The 27,003-nt window shown below is 36.0% G+C and overlaps 1 protein-coding gene across 7 annotated transcripts in view; it reads right to left on the bottom strand.

The window, feature by feature from the left end:
- LOC136026164 (uncharacterized) overlaps window positions 1–27,003 on the bottom strand; it is a 122,928-nt gene that overhangs the window by 68,299 nt on the left and 27,626 nt on the right. For all 7 annotated transcript variants that reach the window (XM_065702476.1, XM_065702475.1, XM_065702481.1 and 4 more), the window contains one exon: window positions 25,432–25,668. In XM_065702476.1, the coding sequence (XP_065558548.1) occupies window positions 25,432–25,668 (237 nt within the window). The remainder of the gene's footprint in view (window positions 1–25,431; window positions 25,669–27,003) is intronic.

Genomic DNA, 27,003 nt, shown 5'->3' with positions numbered 1-27,003 from the left:
AATTTCAATCAATTTATTTCACTATTATTCCACATAACAATCCATCCAAAGCTCTATAGAACAACTATTATTAGGGTTTTGCACAATGTATAAATAGCAAGCCAAAATCTTGATTTTTAAATTAAAAAAAAAAGCTTAAGCTTTACAAATATCCTTTCTATTAACCAATAGCCAATATAATATTATCAAACAGAGTAACTAGCTTCCACCAGGAAATGATCAGAGGGCAACTAGCCCCCATGCCCTTTTTCCAAAATGCATCAGACAATTTTTTTGAGGTAGCAATTTTATTAAAAATAGTTCAAAGGTAATATAAAAAAAAACTCCAGTGTCAGCAAAACCCCCAGGGCCCAGGGAAAATCGTTGTAAGTTATGCCCTGGGAGCATATATGATTCCTATGGAAGGGAAGCTCGTATAAACTTCAGAGAGGGCTCTTTTGATTAGAAATTGGAAGTTCTAGTTCACTTTTTAAGAATCAAAAGAGATCCAAGCGCAACTACCCCCCCCCCCCCTAGTCCTTTTCCCCAAATCTATCCAATACAAATTTTGAAATTCATTTTTTTTAATAGTTCAAAAATAAGATAACAAAAACTCTGGGGTCAACACAACCCCCCAAAACCCAGGGACAAGGTTTTTAAGTTATGCCCAGGAGGCGTATAAGGTTTTTATGTAAAGGGTGGTCGTTTAAACTTCAAAGGTGGCTCATTCGATTGGTTACTGAAAGTTCTAGTTACCTTTTTATGAGTCAAAAGTTAACAGAGGGCCTCCACCCCCCCTCCAACACAAACACTCTTTCTTCCCCAAATGCATCAAACGAAAATTTTTAGGTAGTAAGTTTGTTTCAAATAGTCCAACGACAAGATAACAAAAACTTCATTGTATAGACCCTGGTGGTAGCTTCCATCTTCCTGGGGGTAAACGTTTGTTTTATGAGCCCTGGGAATCGGTTTGCTTTACCAACTTGAGCTCATGTGTGGCTGTGGAACTCAAGGTCATCATTAATAATAATCCCCAGGTCCTTCTCCTCACTTACAGCTTCAAGTAGGTCATCTTCAATATGGCAAGGTCATCTAGGGTCGTTGTGTCTAAGATACAGGACTTTGAATTTAGACAAGTGGAATTGCAAACCCCACTCCGATGACGCACCTAGATAATTGATCTTCATCCTCATCCATTGTTGGTTGTTTAGGGCTAACTTGGGCCTGTCCTAGGAGCTTGTAATAGTGTCAGTGGGTTTTTTAGGTGAGTTGTACAGTCATTAATATAGATGCCTGTAAATTATTGTTGTTCAGCATATACATGTTGAACAACACGGGCCCCAGGATTGTGCCCTGTGAAACTACACAAAGGAAAGAAATTTCATCAGAATAAGAAGTTGTACTGGTGGCATCATATAAACTACTACCCTCTGAGTACTTCCAGTAAGAAAGGCTTCAATCCAGGCAGCTATCTCCTCACGCACCCTGTATACTTCCAGTTTCAGGAGAAGAAGTTGATACTGTACTTTATCAAAGGCTTTTGCTTGATAAAGCAATATGACATCCACTAGAAGGCCATCTGGTCATAAAATCATATGATTCAATGAGATTTGTGTTGATTGAGCAACCTTTACAGAAACCATGCTGAGTTTTTGAAAGTGACCGATTTCTTTCAAGGTGAGTGACCAGTGCAACATTTATGATGCTCTCAAGAACCTTGCATACAACGGAAGTAAGACTTATAGGGTGATAATTACTGTTTTGGTCCTTTCTTCCTTTCTTGAAGATGGACTCGATGTGGGCCTGCTTCTAGTCAATAGAAAGCACTTTGGAAGGGAGTGACATCCCAAACATCACTGCTACTGGCTCAGCGAATTTTCCAGCTGCTTCTTTTAATAGTCAGGGCTGTAAGTTATCCAACCCAGCAGCTTTATTTGCATACTGTCTTTTCAACCGTTTCAGATTATTCCTTGTCATGTTTCGGAACATCAATTTGTCATGTACATTTGTTGCTGTCATGTACATAAAGTAGGTGGAGGGTTAGCAATAGGCCGAGTGGAAAAATTTGTACTAAAGCAAGAGTTAAGAAAATCTGCTTTTTTTAGACTCTGTGTCATTGTCTTCAATGAGGTCTGGAATACCATGTCTATAGGGACTAGCTGCTGAGGTATGGTGCCAGAACTCCTTTGGATTCTGCTTTGCATCAGCTGCAATTGCCTCCATGTGGTTTTCTGCAATCTTCCAAGTCAAATTTCCTAGTCTGTTTCTGCATTTCTTGAATGTGTCATAGTAGTTAGCACATCTGCAATTTACATATTTGGTCCATCCTCTTTTCTTCTTCCTTATAGCTCTTTTGACTTCTTTAGGTAATAAGGGGAATGTTTTTCATGAGAGCAACGAGATTACCTGGGTAATGCCTCCCAGCTTTTTTTTATGTTACCATTGTTAACCACACTCTCCCATTTTACCTTTGACAGGCCCTGCTGTATTAATTCATAAGCCATACAGTGAAAGATACAAATATGGCCACTGCTTCCAGTTATGGGGTGATAGGAAGCAGAAATACCAATTGAGAGTGATAGGTTTGTAAAATGATTCAAGATACTCTTTCAAAGGTTGGAGTAATTATTTAAGAAAAATAGTTCTTTAGAAAATTGTTTATGAAAGAAGGCAAATAATTATGGGTTCATTTTATTATATCTAGCCAGTATAGATAGACCTCTGAATTCCCAATTTAAATAAGTAGAATGGCATCAGTTTTTTTTTCAAACATTTAGGCCTACTGATGAAATGTTGGAAAAAAGTGGAAATCCACCACTTGAGTTCAATACACAAACAAAATGCAACTACAATATTACTTCAGAATTTTCCCCTTCTCAATACCAACCAGTAATAAAATATAGTTATATTTATATATAAGGACTGCATATATTTGTACATAAAATTGTATATACTACTATATAAACAGCTGAGGATATTTATAATTATTTTGGTACATACCATCCTATCCTATTTCCACCATTAGTTGTCTATGAATCACAGTTTTTTTCAGGACAATTCTCTTACTTAATATTCTCTTATTAAGTAAATACTAAAATAAATTATATTCTCTTAATAAATGTATATTAATGTTCACTTATGAAGTAAATAATAATTCTCTTACTAAGTAAATAGTAAATTTGAATTATTGTGGTCAACAGACATATCAAGATTTAAAAGTTGGACTTGCATATCTAATAATTTCAAAATTGAAAAAAAAAAAATTAAGAATCTACAATAGCTTGAAACCCTGAGAGTTTAAATCAGCAATCTATACCTATCAAATACAAAACTACCAAACACATAGTTTATTTTGAGGAGTATTCTGAATCATATTCTTAGCTTGAAGCACATACCTACATTCATCTTTATTAGAGCTCACATTTCTTCTGGATGAATAGACAAATAGATTGGGAAATGTTTTAGGATGAATAGAAAAGGAAACATTAACAAAGACCTCTAAACTAACAGAACTAGCCATTATAAATATTTACCAAAATATTGAGTTAGACATCAACTGTGTAGTAAAGAGATGTGACAAGAGCAGAAAGAGAAAAACATATTGTTCTTATAAAATTGAGGATACTGTAATTTAAGCAAACTTTAAAAAGTGGAAAGATACATTTTGTTATGGAAAGTGAAATTAGTAAATTTTTGAGAATTTGTAAATTTTGACACTATATATTAAAACACTATTTTTAAAGAGAAATAGTATTGATGTTAATAGATAGTTTATGTTTTATTGCCAATGCTTAAAACCCTTATTGTAAATGTGTTCTATATATTTCTGTCTCTTTGTTCAGTGTTTGTTTTTACACCCCTTAACAAACTAGCATTTAATGTTTAATCTTTTATGTTTATATGATTGTATCTTGATCCTCATTACCTTCTCTTCATTACCACCATAATTACTAAGCAATGCTATATAGTTAGGCAACATATTAAATGGTTTGATCTATACAAATAGTCACAAAGAATACATGATTCCAAAATATGGTTCAAGATCAATTTTTTTTACATTCAAAGCTTAGATCACTGGCTATAGTGGTCAAGAGTGCCAAGGCTAAAATTTATGCAGAAAATACTTAATATTAAATTTTCCATAGATGGTTAACAGTTTTTTTTTCATGGCAGGGTGGTTTTTGAAACTTAAAATTTTTGTATCAATATTTTTATATTATTTTAATGTGAACAGATTTATTAGAATTCTAATCCTCACCAGATTCAAATTTACTACCATTTCCACTACCTACCTACAACCAGGGTTGTTACTAGGGGGGGGCACAAGAGATTTTACTAATCTGTTCATTTAACCAAATGCAAAATTGTGGCAACATCTGTAAAGTCACTTCATGAGTTGATAGGACTGCTATGTTTACCAACCAAGTTTCAAATTTATGTAGATAACATGTCAGTATTTTTATTGTCTTGATTAAACCAAACAAAGGATTTTAGCAGAATTGGGAAATTTGTGGTGTGGATCACCACAACTATGCCAACTTCTTTTTTTACCAAGTGACCAAAAATATGCCCCCCTCCCCCCATAAATGACACCCTGCCTACAAAGTATAATTGTTGAGGTTGCCTTTAAATTGATGATATTTCCTTGTTTACAAGTTTATTGGAGCAACCTATAATGTAACACACACTACAATCTGCCCCTAGGCTCTTTGTCATTAAATTATTTAGAAAAGAAAACAGTGACATACAAGAAAATAGGCAACTTAGAAAATATTCAATTTGAACTATACACTGGCATATTAGGGATGTGAGGTAAGTAGGCAAAGTATGTATTTAGGATCTTTCCAAAATTGTTTATAGAATTTTACAGTGTTTCCTTCTGAGTAAGGCTATCTGTAAACTGGTATCAATTATAGTATTTAGAAAGAGAAAAAAAAAACATTGAGTGGACAAGTGTACTCATCCTATCTTTACCTCAGCTATGGATATTGTACATATTTACCTAAGCTATGATGTAAAGGTAGGCAAACTTTAGTAAGTTAAAATCTTGATCAATATTTTTCTTAGACCAGTCACTTAGTCATAACTAACCTAGTCCCATCCCAATAGCCAACCTCAACTAGGCTATCTGAACTATGTATTTTATATCCCACATTACAGTGGCAGTTCAAGCTAGGCCCATGCAAGGGGCAGCTGCATCCTGGTTTTTCTGACATATGAAATTAATTTTGTTTTATAGAAAATAAAGGTATACCTAACTCCCTAGATTATGAGGCCTAAAACTGCTAATAGGACTAGAGAAGGAGCCTAATGTCTACATTTAGGCCTATTAAAGATAGCCAACAATTTCATTTAAAAAAGGGACTGTCTAGTTGCTGAGACTATGCTTAGTATATTCACTAAAATGTAAGATTGACCCACACATTGATAATTTACCAAACGAGCAGACTAGTCAGCACTGTAATTTGCAAGATTTTCTGAACTGCATAGAAGCTAGAGATACATTCATAAGAAGAATGAGCAAATGTACCCTAAAAAACTATTGCAAACTGTCAAAGCCTTTCTTTCTCAACACGAGAAATACATTTTAACAACAAAAGTCCCGACGACCAATGTCTCAGATTTTCAAATTATATCATATACTCTTGTCCAAAGCGCTACTTTCTTTGAATTTCCATTTTGCTCAAAAATCTTTTCTCTCAATAACTTATTTTTTATTGTTTTAAAAACTAGAGTTGTGAGAAAGAGTCAAACTTTAGCATAAATAGCGGTGCATTGAGGAGGGGACAGCCCCTTTCATGTATGGAATAATTTCTGTTCATTTTAAGTTTGAATGTCGCTCCTTACTTTCAGTTAAAAAAAAACTTGTTTTTTGAACGTTTTTGAGTTAATGCAGGTTTTGATTTTGGCTCACTGTACATGAATAACTAAAACAAAATTTGTATATTAATTCTATTTTCTGGGTTAAATGGCTTTCTAAAAGTTTTGAGAAAAAAGGGCTGGGGGAGAGGGCCTAGTTGCCCTCCAATTTTTTTTTAAAGGCCACTAGAACTTTTTCTTTTGAACGTTTTTATTAGTAATACTTACACGTAACTTAGAAATTAACTTACGTAATGAACATCTATGTTGGTATACTTTCATTACTTATATGAGAAGGTTCGCCCCCTCGTCAATACCTCGCTCTTTACACTTATTTGGAATTTTGTTCAAATTCTTTAAGAATGACCCCTGAATCGCAAAGGCTGTTTAATTAGAATAAATAGGTCTTCTGAAATTACTAAAAGTACGTTAGCGTAAATAGCGAGGTATTAAGGGGGACACACCCCCTCATATGCGTATCGATTTCTGTTCGTTTTGAGTTTTAATGTTACTATTTACTTTAAGTTAAAAAACTTGCTTTTTTATTTAATTTATCGTTGTTTTTTAAATAGTGGTTTAATGGAAATTCACTTCCCCCATAATATAGTCCTTCATCAATAGATCCTCTCACGTAACACCCAACCCCTCCCCACCACCACCAGGAAGTATCACTGCTGAAAACGTCATTATACTTCCCAATAACCAATAGTATGTGTAAACGATGAGCTAAGTTCATAAACTGCTGCCCTTCCCCCCGGGGACTATGGGGGATTAAGTCGTCCTCAAAGACATAGTTATTAGACTTTTCGACTATACTGAACAAAATGGCTATCTCAAAATTTTAATTCGGTAACTTTGGGAAAAAATAACCGTGGAATGGGGCCTAGTTGCCCACCATTTTTTGATCACTTAAAAAAGGCACTTGAGCTTGCAATTTCCGTTAAAATAGGCCCTCTAGCGAAATTCTAGGCCCACTGGGTCGATACAACCATCCTTGGAAAAAACAAAACAAAAAAAAAACAAATAAACACCCATCCATGATCTTTCTTCTGGCAAAAAAAATTACAAAATTCCACATTTTTGCAGATAGGAGCTTGAAACCTCTACAGTAGGTTTTTCTGATACGCTGAATCTGAGGGTGTAATTTTCATTAACATTCTATGACTTTTAGGAGGTATTTCCCCCTTTTTGAAAATAAGGGCAATTTCGCAGGCTCGTGAATTTTGATGGGTAAGACTAAACTTAACGAAACTTGTATGTTTAAAATAAGCATAACAATCCCTTTGATATATATATTGGTATCAAAATTCCATTTTTTAGAGTTCCGGTTACTATTGAGCCTGGTCGCTCCTTACTACAGTTCGTTACCACGAACTATTTGATAGAATTGAACATGCTTCGAGGGGAAATAAAGTTGAGATGACGAGGATTCAGTTCAACAAGATGGAATTGAATACAATCAAGTTAATAGAGTTGAAAGGGATCGCTTTTCAACAAAGTAGATCAGAATGGGCTGGAGTTGAGGGCAAGTTAAGTGACACGAGGGTGAAAGTAATGAAAATTAGATTGAATAAGTGTAAGTCCGACTTAAACAAGTTTGGGCTAAAAGTTTACCCTTCATAGTTATCCTTATTCATATTCAGTGCAAAAGTTTGAAAACAAAGACCTTATTTTTTTCACAGAAACTGAATAAAAGTTATCCAAAACACTAAAAACTTGTTGTTCAAGCTAACTATTCCTTATGATGAATAATTTCTAACTTTCAACAGAACCTTTGATTGACTCCCAGAAAGTAATCAGAAGCTTTGTCAACGTAATACGAGTAAGCTTGAACAAAAAGATTATGGTGCTGAGATAGGCTTCCAACAACGTGCCAAAATGACGGCACAGCAATGAAAAGCGTCAAGGTCAGGTACTTCAGTTCGCTGGAAATTTCCTGCGCTGAATTACTTTTTTAGATTACTCTTTGAACTAAGGAGAAAATATAAAGCAGAATTCACAACCTAATAGTGCACGCAAAAAATTTGGATTCCCCTCAAAAGCGTTTAAAATTTTTTCATCTAAAATGAGCTATTAATTATCTTTTAGTTATTTATGTGTTCTTTAGCCAGAACTTGACATTTCCAAGTTTTCAATATTTGTTTAAATATTTTTCAAGATTTCAAGCGAAAGCTATGCTTTTACACTTTAAAATATTCAAGATATATTAAATTGACGAAGGCTTGAACCTTATTGATCGTCCACTGAAATGAAGAGTCTTTGCTCGTTATAGGGAAGATACTGGTATTAGGGTTTGGATATTGAGTTCGAGGGTCATACTAATGACGTTAAAAAAGAATTGTGGATCCCAATAGCTCAATCTTAGAAGGAAGAAGAACTTCCGATAAGCCCCGATGCAAATTCATTTTTCAAATAAAAAAAATAGGCAACAAATATTAAGAATTGAACAAACATCGATCAGTTTTCGACGTTGTGCTGCCAAGAAATTTTTCAGGCTAATAATGACGTGCCACACATATTTGGCCTCTACCGTCCCCAAATTAAAATTTGCGTCGACATTAGGGAGTAATTTTGAAAATCTTATACTGAATTTTGGTGAAAAAAATATCTTCTCAGATTTTTAAGATCAAATTGACCAGGGGCAGTTAAAAAGAGTAATCATATAACCAAAACCCATTCAACTCTGATTTTTTACTGAAACTCCAATCAATTGAATCCCATTGATTTAATCCTTATGCAACTCAACTCCCATTCAACTTAAGCCCTGTCCTAGTAGAAGAAAAAATTTATGACAGTAAGTCACACTGATCCTCTTTCGGTAACCATAAATCAAGAACAGTTGGATCACAGCAGCAGTTCCACATACCTTGGCTCCCAGCTTTGTACTGAAAGATATTCAAACGCTGATGTTCAACAGTTATTATAGAAAGCATAGATGGTCTTGGCCAACCTCAGAAAACCATTGTGGAACCGGCGTGAAATATGTGTACGTACTAAAGATCGAGTCTACCTGGCTTTGGTTCGAAGAATCCTTCTTAACGGATGCGAAATATGGTCAGTGAAGCGACTACATGAGAATGCACTGAAGGTGTTTGTTATAGCTACGTACTTTCCTCAGGATATACCTGAGAGATCGCATATCAGACGCAAATATACGATGAATATGTAGTATCAAGAGCCACTGGGATCCCGGTAATATATATAAATATATTATATACAATATATAAATATATTGTATATATACAATTTTGTAGTTAAGTTATTTTGCCTGAATTCTAGAGTCAAGAAGGTACAGCACGAGAGTATTTTATATACCTATTTAACGAGTTATTTGAATTATGTATTTATTTGACAAGAACACAAATTCGGTCAAATGAGCTTATTAGCACCCGTCTTGAGATAAACATTGTTTTAAAACAAAAATACAAGATAAACTGAATCATTTATTTTGTTCCCTAATTTAAATGCAAAATCACTTTACTGTTTAATTAATTTTTTGATTTAATCTAATTCAAGATTCGTAACTTAAATAATTTCTTTAATTATTTACCTAATTTATCATTTTTTATACAACCGGTTTTAGTTCAATCTTTGGACACCGTATTCCAATCTCTGACGCGCATCTTTTAAAGAAGAAGTAGAAAAGAAAAAATTAAATTTTTTTTTTAAGTTTTCAATATAAAATCATAAGTATAGAAATATTCAGCCAAGCATCAGAATAAATCGATAGAATAGTCCTTGTATTTCAAGCAAGTACAAACGTCAATTTTCGAAGAGGATCCACCAATGAGCAAAGCCTATAAGACAAATGTTTGCATTAAAAAATAAAATTGGTAAGAAAAAAAAAGATCAATTTTTATATGAATAGACCCTTCAAAAAGGACTATTCCTAGTGTCCAAATTGGTGCTGACATTTGGGACGATGCCACCAATGAGCAAAGCCTAAAAGAGAAATATATGCTTTAAGAAAAATCAATTTCTATGCGAACAGATCCTTCAACTTAAGGAATACTTATTGCACCCCAAATGGTGCTAACAATTGGGACAGGGGGCTAAAATTGGAGCAAACAGCTAGGACAGAGCTTTCAATAAGAAAAGCCTACAAGACAAATGTACGCAAAGAAAAAATCTATACGAATAAATCCTTCTACTTAAGGACGAATTACAGCGTCGTTCGAATTGGTAACAATTGGGACGGAGGGTTAATATTGGTGCTAACAATTTAGACTCAGGCACCAACGAGCAAAGCCCATAAGACAAATGTAGTCAGTAAAGAAAACCAACTTCTATGTGAATTGATCCTTCAGAGGCAAAGTAATAGCTACTCGGCGTATTCCCCCCTCCCACAGAAAATCCTCCTAGACAATTACCCTCACGAAAATCTCCTCTGGAAAATTCCTCCCACAGAAAATTCTCACCAAAAAATTCCCTTACATGCAAATTGAGCAATAAGGTATGACAAAGAATAAGAAAGAGGAACAACAAGGATTTTGGAATATTCTACCTATTCCAAAATATAGGCAAAATTTATGGTGTATATCCAATAGTATTTATTTCTACATTCTTTTTTCTTTAAATATTTTTTCACACTTTAGGGATTGAGTTATCGTAGCAGAGTAAGTTAGGTCAGATAGGTATCATAGCAGGACAAGAAACTAATTTCTCACATGAACAGATAGCGTCCCAATTGGTGCTAACAATTGTCTGTTAGTTATCGGAAAAAAATTCTTTGCAAACATTTAAAAATGGGACTTAATTTCTTCAGAACAAATGCATAATACAACTGTAGAACAAAATTCATCTACAAAAATGTATAAAAATTAAGCCTCGGCACTATTTCCATCTGTATTTCTGTTCCTTTTTTGTCTGAGCTGTTTCTGTTAAAAAAAAAAAAAAACTGTTCTGTTTTTTTTCTTAACCTGTTCTTTCCGTTTTTGTTTTTAAACCTGTTTTCAGTTTGTTTGTTTTTTATTTTACCGAGCTCTTGCGTTTTCACTATTGTCTAGCAAAATTTCGTACTGATATTTAGTGGCGAAAGGTCGGAGCGTCTGTTTAACAGAAGAAGAAAATGAAAAGAAAAGAAACAAAGTCAAGGGGAAACAAACAAACAAACACAACACAAGAGCAACACTTTAAGAAATTTATAAAAACAATTTCTTGTGAATATTTATCTCAATTTACCAGCAGCCAACCCGACCCATCGTGCATCAGACCATCTTCTGGACCACACTGTGTTGTTTTTTTATGGATGGTGAAGTCCTCCCTTCACAAGCGTACAGATGGTCTGATATTAAAATTTCTTTTTGCTAGCATTAAACCTTATTCTAATAGGCAATGCATAGAACACCCAACAAAAAAGTCCGCCCGGTCAAAAAGTCTAGTGCTGTTATACTAACACATAATGGGTTAAATTCAATGGATAACACAATGGTGGAGGTGGGGCTTTTGTCACTATCCATGATGAAAATGACTTTCAAGAGGTCCTTTCCACAAGCTCAAAAAACATCTCCCCAATCAAAAATAATTCCCCTCCCGTTGCTCCAACGCCTCCTTCACAAAACCTTGGAATAGACTTGAAAATTTCTCCTGATACCCCATTTGAGATAAATAAGGTAACTCTAATAAGAGTCCAAATTTTCAAATTGTTAAAATCAAAGTTTTCTTAACATTAACTGTGATGGATATTTGCTAATAGCTCTCCAAGATTCTAAATCAGCACATATACTACTTAAAAACCCTTCTTAATATCCCAATATCTCTCTGACAGAACTGGTAGCCGAATCCCAGTTCAGATGTCACCCAACTGGGCAAACCAGATGCAAATATCCAAGAGTCAAACAAGTCTTTCGTATTCACACTTAGAGAAAAAAACAATATTCCAGACAAGATATTACTCTTTGGACAAATGAAACTTCACAAGCCCTACAGGCCAAAACCATTCCAATGCCAAAAATATCCAAAACTAAGACACACAACAAACAAATGCAGTGAAATCTTACAAACCTACAGTAAATGTAAGAGCTGCCATCCCAAAGGAATGGCAAATTGTAAAGATGATCAGCGTACATCTATAAACTGCAAATGCTCCCATAATTCTTCCAATAAAACACTATGCCCTGCAATAAAAAACGAGACTAACACTCCAAATAGCAACAGAGAAAGCTATACCTTACCTATTTGCAGCTCTGGAAGCAAATGCAGCCCAATCACAACAAACTATACCCTTTATGAAAATACCCAATACTTTCACTCACAGAACACCCCAACCTACTCGAAGCAACAAACAGCCCCCAACAAGACTCTTTCCTCAAAACACCCCAGTTCACATTCTTATCAGGGAAAATCACAAAGGCCAACTAAGATCCGCATCTAATGAGAAGGGGTTTGTCTAGCCAACCCCCCCCCCCCCAAGCAGAAATGAATCAGAAGCATTACCAGGAATTAATCCTCTAATTAATGACAAGCCGGATGAACAACCAATTAACACCTAATATACGCCTCTTCATATTAAAGTCGAATGCAATTTAGTCCATGAACCTAGAACAGCCACAGATAGCAAAGAACCATAAATGAATTGGCAAACATCTACCTACCCAATCACATGTTTATTCCAGCAAAAAAGATCTTGCTTTACTCCTAGCAAAGCTAAACATTGACACACAGTCCTTTGAAAACTAAAGCAAGAAAGCAGCACATCTCGATACTTCAATGGAATGTAAGATCACTTTCAGAAAATAAGTTAAATGAAATAATATATTTTATGAATAATAATTATATTGATATCGCTTGCCTTCAGGGAGCCCATTTGACCAAATACCAACAAATAAAGTCTCCAGGATATATTGTCCTGAGAAGGACAGGTCATCAGAGAAAAGGAGGTGGCTGTAGCTTTAATAATAAACGATAATATCAATTTTCATGGCATTCATTTTCCAGATTTTTTAAATGATGTTGATACAATTGGAATTAATGTTGGCTGAATAATACAGAAACTTACATAATAAGCTTTTATAGCCCTAACGGCCAGACTACAGGTGCCATGAAATTCCTCAGTTATATAAGTAATTCTAATATGCTTAAAACATAATTATTTTTGGAGATTTTAATAGCCACAGCCTTTTGTGGGGACATAAGCCAGCAAATCAAGTTGATAAGTTTATAGAAAGTTTTATATCAAATAATACTGAATTAGCAGTTGCTACCCCTCCAAATCTAAAAACATATCTTAACCCCAAAAGTTGCAAATTTTCGACAATCGACCTAAAAATTGTGCCAATAAATATTTTGAATAAAATTTATATAAAGAAACCTTTGTACAGACCACTTTGCCATAATTTCTTCATTAAGTGAACCGGCTAAAATTCTGCCACATCCCCAAACATATTAACACTAAAGCAAATTGGACTAAGGACTATTATCTCACCCCTTATGCACCACATACACCCTACATGGAAGAATCTCACCCCTCCTTATAAACAGGCACTCCTAAATTGCTATAATCACACATGGGCTACAACCACATTCCCCAATATTTAAAAAGGTTCATCCCTCCTACCAATATTAAAGAAAAATAAACCCAAAATTACCCTGAGTCTTACAGACCTATAATGATTGCTCCTGTGTCAGTAAAAGCAATGGAGAAAATAATTTGCCATCGACTCCTTTGGGTCGTTGAGAAGAATAATATAATATCTCATACTCAAACTGGTTTCAGGAAAGATCACTCTTCGATAGATGCTTTTATATTGTTAACAGATGAAATAAATGAATCTCTATCTAAAAATAATGTCCTAGTTGCAGCATTCCTATCCTTTTAGCTGAACTTGCAAGTCTTGGACTACCCCCCCCCCCCCCAAAGCTAGTATCCTTTATAAAATCTTTCATAGAAGATGAAAGTTTCATTGTTTGCGTAGGTTCAGCCTCCTCACTCGAACTGCAATTCACCAATGGTCTTCCAAAGGGTGAAGTCCTGAGCTATCTCCTCTTCTCCCTCTTTCTCTGGGACATGAATCCTCCACACGCCAATTTACAATACGCTGATGATCTGGTATTATGGGAAACTGACAATACCTTTGAGATTGCGCATTCAAAGTTGCAAAAGTCCCTTTTTCCAATCTCAAAATCTAATTTACCCATTGCACACACCAAGTCAAAAATCTTCCAATTCTACCATAAGCGAAATAAAGTTAATCCAAAGCTAAATCTAAATGGAACAACTATTCCACAGTACAATCAAATAGATTACCTAGGTTTCATACTTGACGAAAAACTTAATTGCCACCTTCACATCACAAGCACAATAAATGATGCCATAGAAAAATACGAATGATAAAAAGACTTCTATCCAGACCACGGAATTGTAGTGAGAAAACTTTACTCCAATTTTATAAATCGCACATAAGACCCCATATTGATTATGAGCTCATTGTTTTTGGTGCTTGTGTAAAGACCCTGATGCAAGAAATTGAAAATAAACAAAATGGCGTTCTAAAATGCTTTCTAATTATTGCTTTCAAAAATAGCGTCGGTCCAAAATAAAAACTACACCATTGAAATCACCATGATCGAAAGCATCTAAACGGAGGAATACAGTCTCCCAGCCTAAAAATCAAAGAAGATCGTATTGTTCAGTCTTCAAAGTGATAACATCTCTTTTGGATTATTTGAACTGTGAAGCTTGCTTTCATCCTGAATTATTGCACCTGTTTTAAACTTGACCTGTCATGGCATTAATTAATTTAGTGCTTTGAACTAAATTTAATTAAGGAATTTTATTTCGTAAGATTTTTTATTAAATCCAGTGAAGCTTGCAAGAGCTCAGTGACTTGTGACCAGTGACCAGCAGTTTCTCGCTGGACTGTATGTTTCTGGACTCTGATTTCATTGTATTCAAACTGTTTTCAAGTGAGTGTTAAATTTAATCCAAATCATAGTGTGCAAGCCTAATGGATAATTTAACTTTACTGAAAACAAGCTATGGATAGTTTCCAATATGTGCACTGCCCTGTAGTCAACTTTCTGCAAAATAACTGAGAAGAAGGAATTCAAGACAATATTATTATTCAACATGCAATAGACTTTTTGAATGCAGTGTCATTGCTAATACAAAAGTAAATTTTGGGCGAAGGTTGCGCCAAATGATAATTGCCCACGGCAGATCACCACGAAAGCTTCTGTGGAGGTATTGACTGCGATTTATGTTATCAAGTCTCCTACCGAGGTTCCAACTCTGCTCGCTGTGGCTTACTCTATGCTTTCTACAAAGGTTACTCGTGTGAAAAAACAAAAAACCTCAAAGTAGTTGCAACAAAGCTGGATACTTCTGATTGAATTACCTGCAGCTGCTAAAGCCTACAATTCGTGAATCGCATGCTACTATTGCTGTGTCGAACCTTCGCCCTACTGTCTCAGACCTAGTAAAACAAAAGTTGTGATAGATCAGATAAATGATCATGAATCAATCGCTAATATATGTCCCGTCCGTGAAAAACTAATTATCAATATAGATAAGTCACTTGCCGAAGATTTCCGTTTGTCAGTAACTGGAGCAATAACTGGCTATTCTGCGAAAGTCTAAACCAAGAAGTTTACGGCTCTTGAAGGGAATTCCAAGCAATTTCAAATTATCTCACCTGATTTCCTGCCCTGGTGTTTTTGACGCCTCTAGGCTAGATAAATCCACAACAGTAAAATTTGAATTCTCTGATGCGAGAACATTCAGATACGGTCTTAAAGTAGGATACGGAAACCTAAGAGTTTATGAGTTCAAGGCGATTCTCCATTGTTGTAACATTTGCCGGTCCCCTGAACATCTCCATTCGTTTTGTTCCAGTGTAACACCAAAATTTGCGCGACGTGCCGATCCCCATGTCTTAGATAGAATCGCCTTGCAATTTGTCACCTAAGTATGCAAAAGGTGGAGGCAATCATGTTTCGTTTAGCTTCACATGTCTCAAACTGAAAGCAATGGCAAGTTTTAATTTGCCAAAGACCGATTAATGTCAGTATCAGTATCGGTCGTGTCTTTTATTATTTATGGGACAAAAACAAGGATCTGATTATTGATGAACTGAACATTAAGTTTGACATTGTCTGCTTTCGGGAACATCTTTTGGCAGGAAAACGTGTTAATTTCCTTCACCCCAGTGCTAATCACTTTGTTTTCACAACAAATGCTATGTCTACTTCTGGAAGGCCTTCCGGGGGCTTAGCATGTATTACAAAAAAAGCTGCGCTTTTTGTCTTCATGTTAATTTTCTAGCTAGAAGACTAGGCGAAACCGTTTTAACTAATACGTATATGCCTCATGATGGGAAGAATACGACTTCTCTGAATAAATTCACCAAAGCTTGCGCAAGTTTAAGAGCTCTCCTCCATACAATGATAAAAATGATGGTTACGAATTTATTAGTATTGGTGATATGAACACTGACATAAAGCTTGATTCTGTGCGTACTGTGAAACTTCTTGATAGTCTCCCTGATTACAAAATAATTACGAAGGATCTATCTTTTTCGTACACGCATAATTTTGGCAGCCTATCGAATATTGATCTGTGATTTGTTCCCGTTTATTGCATCTTCAAAAGTGCACGTCCATGAAGATGAGCAAGATATTGATCACCTTCCATTATCGCTCTACTTTTGGATTAGAACAAATAGAACAGCCCAGGCAAATTCCCCTGCCTCTAAATGGTTTGTTCGGAGTAACTGAAACAATCCTAATAAGTCACTATATATTTCAACCCTGATCATACTCCTTGGTTCTTTACTATTTACTCCTACTATTTACTTTACTATTCTTTCATTTACTCCAGCTGAGTGTTCGCTCTACAAAAAGCAATCATGAACTGAACCAGTACTTAAACCAAATTGTGTGCTGTTTAAAACGTACTGAGGAGGTCGCCGTCCCTCAGGAGCGAATTAGAAGAAGTATAAGGAAACCAGTCTGGTCGTGTGATCCTGAACTGAAAATCGTGAAAAATAGAGCCAAATTGTGGCTGCGGATAAGGATTGGTAACCGGTCGACCACTATCCGGAAATGTATTAGAAATAAATAAATAAATAAAAAACTAAGCGTGTGTTTAAGAAACATCTCCGATCAAGCCGATATAAAGGGTTACCATTCTTGTTGGTAGGTTACCTATCAACAAGAATGAATGGGACCAAGTGATTAATTCAGCTAAATTAAACACTTTAGCAAATCTTATCCACCCCATCTCACCAGCTGCATGGCCTGACCACTATTCAGTTATATTTTCTAAAGTGAATTAGGCAGTGCACGCGTTTCAGTCAAAATTGCTTGATTCGGTTCTCCCGTCTTCCTTGACTCAGGCACAAGTTCTACTCGTTTCTGTTAATGCTGTAATTACATCTGTTAGAAAATTGAAATCCAACTCCCTTGATGTTGACGGAATTAGTGTTTATCATCTTAAAATAAATTACCCGTCTTTGTTTATTCCATTTACAGTTGCCTTTCCAAATGCAAATTTGTTGTTCTCTTGTACCTGATAGCTTTTTGTGTGGATCTGTCACTTCTGCTCTTAAACAAAGCAAGAGTCTATTGGACTGTTCTTCTTACAGGCCCATGACGGTGCTTGTAATCTTAGTAAAATCCTTACTAAGTTAAAATCTCAATATATACCCTACTTCTTTTCATCAATTTGAATGCTAATTTTGAGGAGAACTAGATCAGTTTTCAGTATGGCATCGGTTGCCAGCACACTCACCGTGCTCTCACTTGGCTTCTTAAAGATGCTTCTGCTAAAGGGCATGGTCTTCACATTTGTGCCCTTGATCTTTCTAAGGCTTTCGATAGTATTGTACACAGTCAGGCTCTATGCTCTCTTTAAATTCACAGCATGAATCATTTGACTTATTTTTGGTATTGTAAAGTTTATCTTCGGATTAAAACTAACGATACCCTTTCTTCTTTTATTGTCCCTGTTCGTCGAGGCATACAGTACGACGTAGTGTTATCTCCAAGTATTTTTAAATTTTGTATTTTATGAAAATGTTTCTTCTTCGTGTTTTGTTGGGTTAACCGATATTTCATACCTTGCTTATGCTGATGATATTCTTCTAATTAGCTGGTTTAAACTCAGACTATCACAGATGGTTCTTTTATTGTAACCATTTTCATTAGGTTATCCTTTTACTAAAATTAGTTTTTCGCTTAACGTTTGTAAATGTGAGTATCCTTCTTAATTTTTCATTCCCTCCTAAGCCTCTAAGTTCTAAAAAATTTTCAACCCTCGTGCAGATCCGATACGGTGGTTGAGTATTACTACTACTACTACTGCTACTACTACTAAGAATAGCTCACTGCAGCACCAAGCCACCGGAGGCCAACAAAGCTACACACGCTCCACCTTCATACTGATCTATTCATGGCCTCCCTCTATTCAAGGCTATTACACTTACGAAAAATCTTAAAAGTTTTCGTGAGCGTGCCGTCCGGGATGCTAAAACAAAGATCCATATGGGTTATTCTAAAAATGTACCCAAATATAATCGTATTGCCCTTGGAAAGCTTTATTGTACTTTTTCAGATAATTCTGTTCTTTACCTTTCCTTTCTTTACCCTATATTTTGGAATAAGAATTTCAGTGATATTCGATTGGCTTATTTCTGTTCCTGTAAATATCTTCTCTATCTTCCTCTTTGGGATAGGAATCGAAAAATATTAAATAAAAATTTATTTTCCGAATATTACTTGGAAGATGACTGGTTTACATGAAAAGCTTTCAGAAACAGCGTATCGGCGTTTGTCACCTCACCATGGTTTAATCTGTGTGTTTTATTAATTTTATTTACTTGAAGTTATTGTTTTTTAAATGTTATTGGTGATTTATGCCTTTTTTATGTAATGCTACTATAGATTTTCGTTTTTGAGTCACATTTTATTGTGTATTTACTCCACTATCTATTTTGTGATGTAAGTGGGCTATAAATTAATGTTATTATAGCACTGATGCGTCACATTTATCTTTTTTTCTGATTCTTCTTTTCCCCCCAAGCGACTACAGGTCACTGGATGGTCGTAGAGACGATTGAGGGCTCTTTCGAAAAATTTCGTTTACAGTTAGTGCCCTTTTTGTAAATTGAGATCAATAGCGCCAGTTTAAAATGTTTTTTTAACATCCCACTATACCACTTACCAGACTTGTTGTTTTTTAGTCAACTGATCCGCTTGACTTCTAAAGTCGAAATCACATCCCGCAGCTGAAAGAATATGCTCTCGATCATCTCGTGCTCCTTGACACGAGTACACCCAATGAGCCGAGATTTAGTGTGGCTTGCTACGCAAGCAATGTGCGAGTACAACTGACAGAACCCGTGAAATAAGAATTTTTCGAAGTGACAAGTTCAAAGTTTGAACTTGTGGATGAAAAATGTATTGGTCATATTGCAGAGTGGAAGTCAGCAATGAATCATAGTGTACCTTGTTTCCCATTATATTCGAAGCTGTTGTGGTTTTATATTTGAAATAAAAGCTTGTTCCTTTTATTTTATACTCCGTTGTTCAACACATTTTGACTTGGCAAGAATGAAATCGTGCTGTGATCAGGTCCTCTAATAGGTGTTTGAACCAACTGTATAGTCAAGGTCGTATCGTATATGCATGTGGTAGATTAAAAAAGAGACGGATAAGTGGATTTGGGATGGTTTCAAGGTGGATTATTTATGCTAGCTTAGGAATTGTAGCATAAAATTCTGCCCAGTATAGATGACATGGAGCGACATCCTAAAAAAGAGAAAGACAAGCAGAAACAAGAGCTAAGAGCTCATACGGCACTTGTGACGAGGCATGAAGAGCTAAGAGCCAAGAGATCATATGGTATGAGCTCTAACAAAATTCTATGAATCAATAGATTGATTTAAAAGGAAAATAAGATGCTTAATGCTGGTCAGGATTTAAATAAGAGCTCTGAGTCACGATGTCCTTCTAAATATCAAAATTCATTAAGATCCGATCACCCACTCGTATGTTATAAATACCAAATTTTTTCTAGTTTTCCCTCTCCCTTTAGCCCCCCCAGATGGTCGAATAACGACTTTATAAAGTCAATTTGTGCAGCTCCCTGACACGCCTACAAATTTTCAACGTCCTAGCACGTCCAGAAGCACCAAACTCACCAAATCACTGAACCCCTCCCCCAACTCCCCCAAAGAGAGCGAATCCAGTACGGTTCCCTCAATCACGTATCAAGGACATTTGCTTATTCTATCCACCAAGCTTCATCCCGATTCCTCCACTCAAAGTGTTTTCCAAGATTTCCCCCTCCAACTCCCCCCAATGTCAAAAGATCTGGTCGGGATTCGAAATAAGAGCTCTGAAACATGAATTCTTTCTAAATATCAAATTTCATTAAGATCCGATCACCTATTAGTAAGATAAAAATACCCCAATTTCCCAATTCACGTTTTCCAAGAATTCCGGTTTCCCCCTCCAATCTCCCCAATGTCACAGTATCTGGTCGGAATTTAAAATTAGAGCTTTAAAGCACAAAATCCTTCTAAATATCAAATTTCATTAAGATCTGGTCACTCTTTCGTAAGTTAAAAATACCTCAATTTTCAAAATTACCCCCCCCCCCAACTCCACCAAAGAGAGCAGATCCGGTCCGATTATGTCAGTCACGTATCTTAGACAGGTCTTTATTCTTCCCATCCAGTTTCATCCTGATTTCACCGCTTTAAGTATTTTCAAAGATTTCCGGTACCCCCAACTGCCCCCCCCCCCCAATTACGCTGGATCCGGTTGAGATTTAATATAAGAGATCTGAGTTACGAGGTCCTTCTAAATATGAAATTTCATTAAGATCCGATAACTCCTTCGTAAGTTGAAAATACGTCATTTTTTATACATTTTCAGAATTAACCCCCCCCCCCCAATAGAGCGGATCCGTTCCAATTATGTAAATCACGTATCTAAGACTTCTGCTTATTTTTCCCACCAAGTTTCATCCCGATCCCTCCAATCTAAGCGTTTTCCACCATTTTAGGTTCCCCCAGCCCAAACTCCCCCCAATGTCACCAGATCCGATCGCAACATAAAATAAGAGCTTTGAGACACGATATCCTTCTAAATATCAAATTTCATTGAGATCCAATCACCCGTTCGTAAGTTAAAAATACCTCATTTTTTCAAATTTTTCAGAATTAACCCCCCCCCCCACTACCCCAAAGAGAGCGGATCCGTTCCGGTTATGTCAATCATGTATCTAGGAATTGTGCTTATTTTCCCCACCAAGTTTCATCCCGATCCCTCCACTCTAAGTGTTTTCCAAGTTTTAGGTTCCCCCCCAATGTCACCAGATCCGGTCGTGATTTAAAATTTGAGCTCTGAGACACGATATCCAAATAAATATCAAATTTCATTGAGATCCGATCACCCGTTCGTAAGTTAAAAATACCTAATTTTTTCTAATTTTTCAGAATTAATCCCCCCGCCAACTACCCCAAATAGAGCTGATCCGTTCCGGTTATGTCAATCATGTATCTAGGACTTGTGCTTATTTTTCCCACCAAGTTTCATCCCGATCCCTCCGCTCTAAGTGTTTTCCAAGTTTTAAGTTTCCCCCTCCCAACTACCCCACCAATGTCACCAGATCTGGTCGGAATTTAAAATAAGAGCTCTGAGACACGATATCCTTCTAAATATAAAATTTCATTGAGATCCGATCACCCGTTCGTAGGTTAAAAATACCTCATTTTTTTCTAATTTTTCAGAATTAATCCCCCCCCAACTACCCCAAAGAGAGCGCATCCGTTCCGGTTATGTCAATCATGTATCTAGGACTAGTGCTTATTTTCCCCCCAAGTTTCATCCCAATCTCTCCACTCTAAGTGTTTTCCAAGTTTTAAGATTCCCCTCCCAACTCCCCCCCCCCCAATGTCACCAGATCTGGTCGGAATTTAAAATAAGAGCTCTGAGACACGATATTCTTCTAAATATAAAATTTCGTTGAGATCCGGTCGCCCGTTCGTAAGTTAAAAATACCTCATTTTTTTAGTTTTTCAGAATAAATTTCATTGAGATCCGATCACCCGTTCGTAAGTTAAAAATACCACATTTTTTTCAGAATTACCCCCCCCCCCCTCAACTACCCCAAAGAGAGCGGATCCGTTCCGGTTATGTCAATCATGTATCTAGGACTTGTGCTTATTTTTCCCACCAAGTTTCATCCCGATCCCTCCGCTCTAAGTGTCTTCCAAGTTTTAAGTTTCCCCCTCCCAACTACCCCACCAATGTCACCAGATCTGGTCGGAATTTAAAATAAGAGCTCTGAGACACGATATCCTTCTAAATATAAAATTTCATTGAGATCCGATCACCCGTTCGTAGGTTAAAAATACCTCATTTTTTTCTAATTTTTCAGAATTAATCCCCCCCAACTACCCCAAAGAGAGCGCATCCGTTCCGGTTATGTCAATCATGTATCTAGGACTAGTGCTTATTTTCCCCCCAAGTTTCATCCCAATCTCTCCACTCTAAGTGTTTTCCAAGTTTTAAGATTCCCCTCCCAACTCCCCCCCCCAATGTCACCAGATCTGGTCGGAATTTAAAATAAGAGCTCTGAGACACGATATTCTTCTAAATATAAAATTTCGTTGAGATCCGGTCGCCCGTTCGTAAGTTAAAAATACCTCATTTTTTTAGTTTTTCAGAATAAATTTCATTGAGATCCGATCACCCGTTCGTAAGTTAAAAATACCACATTTTTTTCAGAATTACCCCCCCCCTCAACTACCCCAAAGAGAGCGGATCCGTTCCGGTTATGTCAATCATGTATCTAGGACTTGTGCTTATTTTTCCCACTAAGTTTCATCCCGATCCCTCCACTCTAAGTGTTTTCCAAGATTTTAGGATTCCTCCTCCCAACCCCTCCCCCCAATATCACCAGATCCGGTCGGGATTTAAAATAACAGCTCTGAGACACTATATCCTTCCAAACATCAAATTTCATTAAGATCTGATCAACCGTTCGTAAGTTAAAAATACTTCAATTTTTCAATTTTTTCCGAATTAAAGGGCCCCCCACTCCCCCCCCCAGATGGTCAAATCGGGAAAACAACTATTTCTAATTTAGTTTGGTCCGGTCCCTGATACGCCTGCCAAATTTCATCGTCCTAGCTTACCTGGAAGTGCCTAAAGTAGCAAAACCGGGACCGATAGACAGACCGACAGACAGATCAACAGAATTTGCGATTGCTATATGTCACTTGGTTAATACCAAGTGCCATAACAAAAACAGCTGTTTTTTGTTTTAAAAACCGACTGTTTTTTTTTAACAAACTGTTTTACAAAAACAGTTTGTTTTCCGTTTTTCCAAAAAAGAACAGAAAGCAGAAGCAGGTAACCTGTTTGAACAGACTTATTTTTGTTTTGGTTTTTTTTTCTGTTCTGTAAAATCTTGCAGACATTCAAAATGTATAATGTAAATGCGCCATTTAACCCATTAGACAAAACATTTTGATTTAATTAATGAAGATATAACAGACTGCCTAAGATCAAATTCGGCTAAGTTTGACACTTACAAAATTGAAGAAAACACTTACTTTACTCTGAATTTCTAAATATTCTAAGGCATAAAGCTTTATCATTTTTAGACTTCTGACAAATTCTTCAGACGGGTCTTTGACAATGAACAAAATTACCATCAGAAGAAAAGAAAGAAAAGAGAAAAAACCTCATCGCAGCACAAACAAGTCTTTGCTGCACAAATACTGTGTCAGTTTCTGCTTATTTTACCTTGGTTTCAAACAGTTCGTGGCAACGAACTGTAGTAAGGAGCGACCCGGCTCAATAGTAACCAAAACTCTAAAAAATGGAATTTTGATGCCAATAGTTACATCAAAAGAATCGCATTTTAATGCTGATTCTAAATATATAAATTTCAAGATTAGTCTTACCCGTCAAAAGTTACGAGCCTGAGAAAATTTGCCTCATTTTAGAAAATAGGGGGAAATGCCCTCTAAAAGTCATACGATCTTAAAGAAAATCACAACGTCAGATTCAGCATATCAGAGAACCTTATTGTAAAAGTTTCAAGCCCTTATCGACAAAAATGTGGAATTTCGCATTTTTTGCCAGAAGACAAATCACGGATGCGTGTGTTTATTTGTATTTTTTTGTTTTTTTCCCAGGGGTGATCGTATCGACTCAGTGGTCCTAGAATGTCAAGAAAGGGCTCATTCTAACTGAAATTAAAAGTTCTAGTGCCCTTTTTAAATGACCAAAAATTGGAGGGCACCTACGCCCCCTCCCACGCTCATTTTTCCCTAAAGTCACCAGATCAAAATTCTGAGACAGCCATTTTATTCACCATAGTCGAAAAACCTAATAGCTATGTCTTTGGGGAGGACTTACTCCCCAGCAGTCCCCGTGGGAGGGGCTGCAAGTTACAAACTTTGACCTGTGTTTACATATAGTAATGGTTACTGGGAAGTGTAGAGACGTTTTCAGGGGGATTTTTTTTGGTTTGGGGGGAGAGTTGGGGGGGGGGGGGGTACGTGGGAGGATCTCTCCATGGAGGAACTTCTCATGGGGGAAGAGACTTTCAATGGAGGGGGCGCAGGATTTTCTAGCATTATTTAAAAAAAAACAATGCAAAAATAAATATGAAGTTTTTTCTACTGAAAGTGAGGAGCAGCATTACTACTTAAAACGAACAGAAATTATTACGCATATGAGGGGTTTACCTCCTCGTAATACCTCGCTCTTTACGCTAAATTATTTTTAGTAATTTCAACTATTTATTCTACGGCCTTTGTGATTCAGAGGTCATTCTTAAGGAATTGGGACAAAATTTAAGCTTTAGTGTAAAGAGCGAGGTATCGACGAGGGGTGAGCCTCCTCATATACGCAATAAAACATACGAATATAGAAGTTCGCTACGTAAGTTAACTCGTAAGTTATGTATATTTTTTACTTATGAAAACGTTAGTAAAAAATTAAATGTTATAGTTTCCTTTTTATGTAATCAAAAAATTGCAGGGCAACTAGGCCTCATCTCTCACTCCTTTTTTCTCAAAATATTCCAATTATATCTATGAAAAACCCATTTAGCCCAAAAAAATTAATATGCAAATTTCGTTTTAATTATTTATGCGCGGAGAGCCAAGATAAAAAAATGCATTAATTTAAAAACGTCGCTCCTTACTTTCATTTAAAAAAACTTGTTTTTTTTTGTTTAATATCTCACTACATCTAGAGGATCTTGCGGTTTTATCTGCTGCAGTTTCACATCTACTAATATATCAAGCTTTTTTTTATAGCCTGTGTCGTTGGCTCAGTAGTTTTAATTGCCTCTCAGAAAATTATTGATATTCATCAAGGAGGCTCCAAGGTGACAAGAAGTAAAACTTCTCTCAACTCGCCATCCCCCACCCCGTAAATAATACTTTTTAAGAAGACTCCTTTGTCAAGCCTTCCCCCTGAAAGGGTTATGCTAGGCTGACAGCAGAAAATATTTGTGCATGCCCATGGGACCTATGCCGTGGTGGATGCTTTAGTAGTTCTACACTTAGAAAAACCTTGGCTTAGTTTTCGATACTTATTATAAAATAGAAGAGGATAGAAACTCACTTTGTTCTGTTTCTCTACATATTCTAAGGCAAAAATACAGCTTGATGACGTCGGGATTTTGGCTACTTTTTCAGATGAGAGCCTGTGACGATAAACATTACCATCATTACCACCTGAGAATATATCGAGCTCTGCTATTTTTATAGCCTGTGTTGTGGATTCCTCACAGTCGAATATCTGTATCACATCATTGTATCTTTGATGCCACATGCTTAAGACTGGGCCACCTCCACAAACCTAAAATAAATAAAAAATCAAACTAAAATCAATACAAATCCTTAGAGAGAGGATCAAAAGACTCGAGAGTAAGCAATATATTTCTTTAAAACTGGTTCTATGGAAACAGACCTGAAAAAAAAGGATCTTGAACAATTGCATTCAGGGAATATACGAAATTTCATTGGACAGATAGACAGTGAACCGGCTGAATTTTCTGTTTTGATATTTCCTGACCTATTGTATTTATGATTTTTATTAGGGTCGTAGGCCTTTTGGGTGTACCCTCTTTTACAGTATGTACAATTTTCTCTGCTAATAGTTTTTCTTATAGGTAACTTAAAACCTTAACAAACCACAACTTTATATATTTGGAATAATGTAAATTTAAATACATAATTTAAAATTACATAATATAAGTACTATATATTATATAAACACAGATGTATATTCTAGTAACACGTTATTTTTTATCAAATAGTTCGTTGTAATGAACTGTAGGTAAGACGCGATCCTTCTCTGTAGTAAGAAACTTTAAAGACCGGAATTTGGATACCAATAGATATATTAAAAGAATCCGCTTATTGTGCCGACGTCTAATATATAAAGTTTCATAAAGTTTAGTTTTATCCATTAAAAGCTACGAGCCTGAGAAAATTCACTTGATTTTTGAAAAAAAAAGTGGGCAAACACTCCCTAACAGTCATCGAATTTTAACGACATTTAAACTATCAGATTCAGCGTATCTGGAAACACTGATGTAGAGGTTTCAAGCTCCTTCCTGCAAAATATGGAATTTTGTATTTTTTACCCAAAGAAAGATCACGGATGCGTGTTTTTCTTTTTCTTTTTTTTTCCTCAGGGTGACCGTATTGATCCAGTGCCCTAGAGCATCGTGAGACGGGTCATTTGAACGGAAATTAAAAGTACAAGTACTTTTTTTTAAGTGACCAAAAAAGAAACTTGAAACAAACAGAAATTATTACGCATATGAAGGGGATTACCCCCTCCTCAACACCTCGCTCTTTACGCTAAAGTTTGAATATTGTCCCAATTCTCTTACAACGGCTCGTGAAACACAAGGGTCGTTTATTTAGAAAAATAAGAAGCTTTTTGAAAAGGACTTAAAAGCTTTAGCCGAAAGAGCGAGGCGTTGAGGAAGCGACAATCTCCTTCATATACGTAATAATTATAGTTTGTTTTAAGTTTTAATGTTAATCATTACTTTCAGTTGAAAAAACTTGTTTTTTTGTTTCATTATTTATATAAAATGATTATTCTTTGGTTGTGTCCATTGTTGTCAAATTTTGGTTTGGAAGATTTTGATTATTATTGGTAAGAGCTACTGTTTATTTA

The sequence above is a fragment of the Artemia franciscana genome, chromosome 4 (assembly GCF_032884065.1).
Source record: "Artemia franciscana chromosome 4, ASM3288406v1, whole genome shotgun sequence".
NCBI classification, from domain to species: domain Eukaryota; kingdom Metazoa; phylum Arthropoda; class Branchiopoda; order Anostraca; family Artemiidae; genus Artemia; species Artemia franciscana.
The sequence above is the reverse complement of the archived record's forward strand: the minus strand, read 5'-3'. Positions and strand labels throughout refer to the sequence as shown.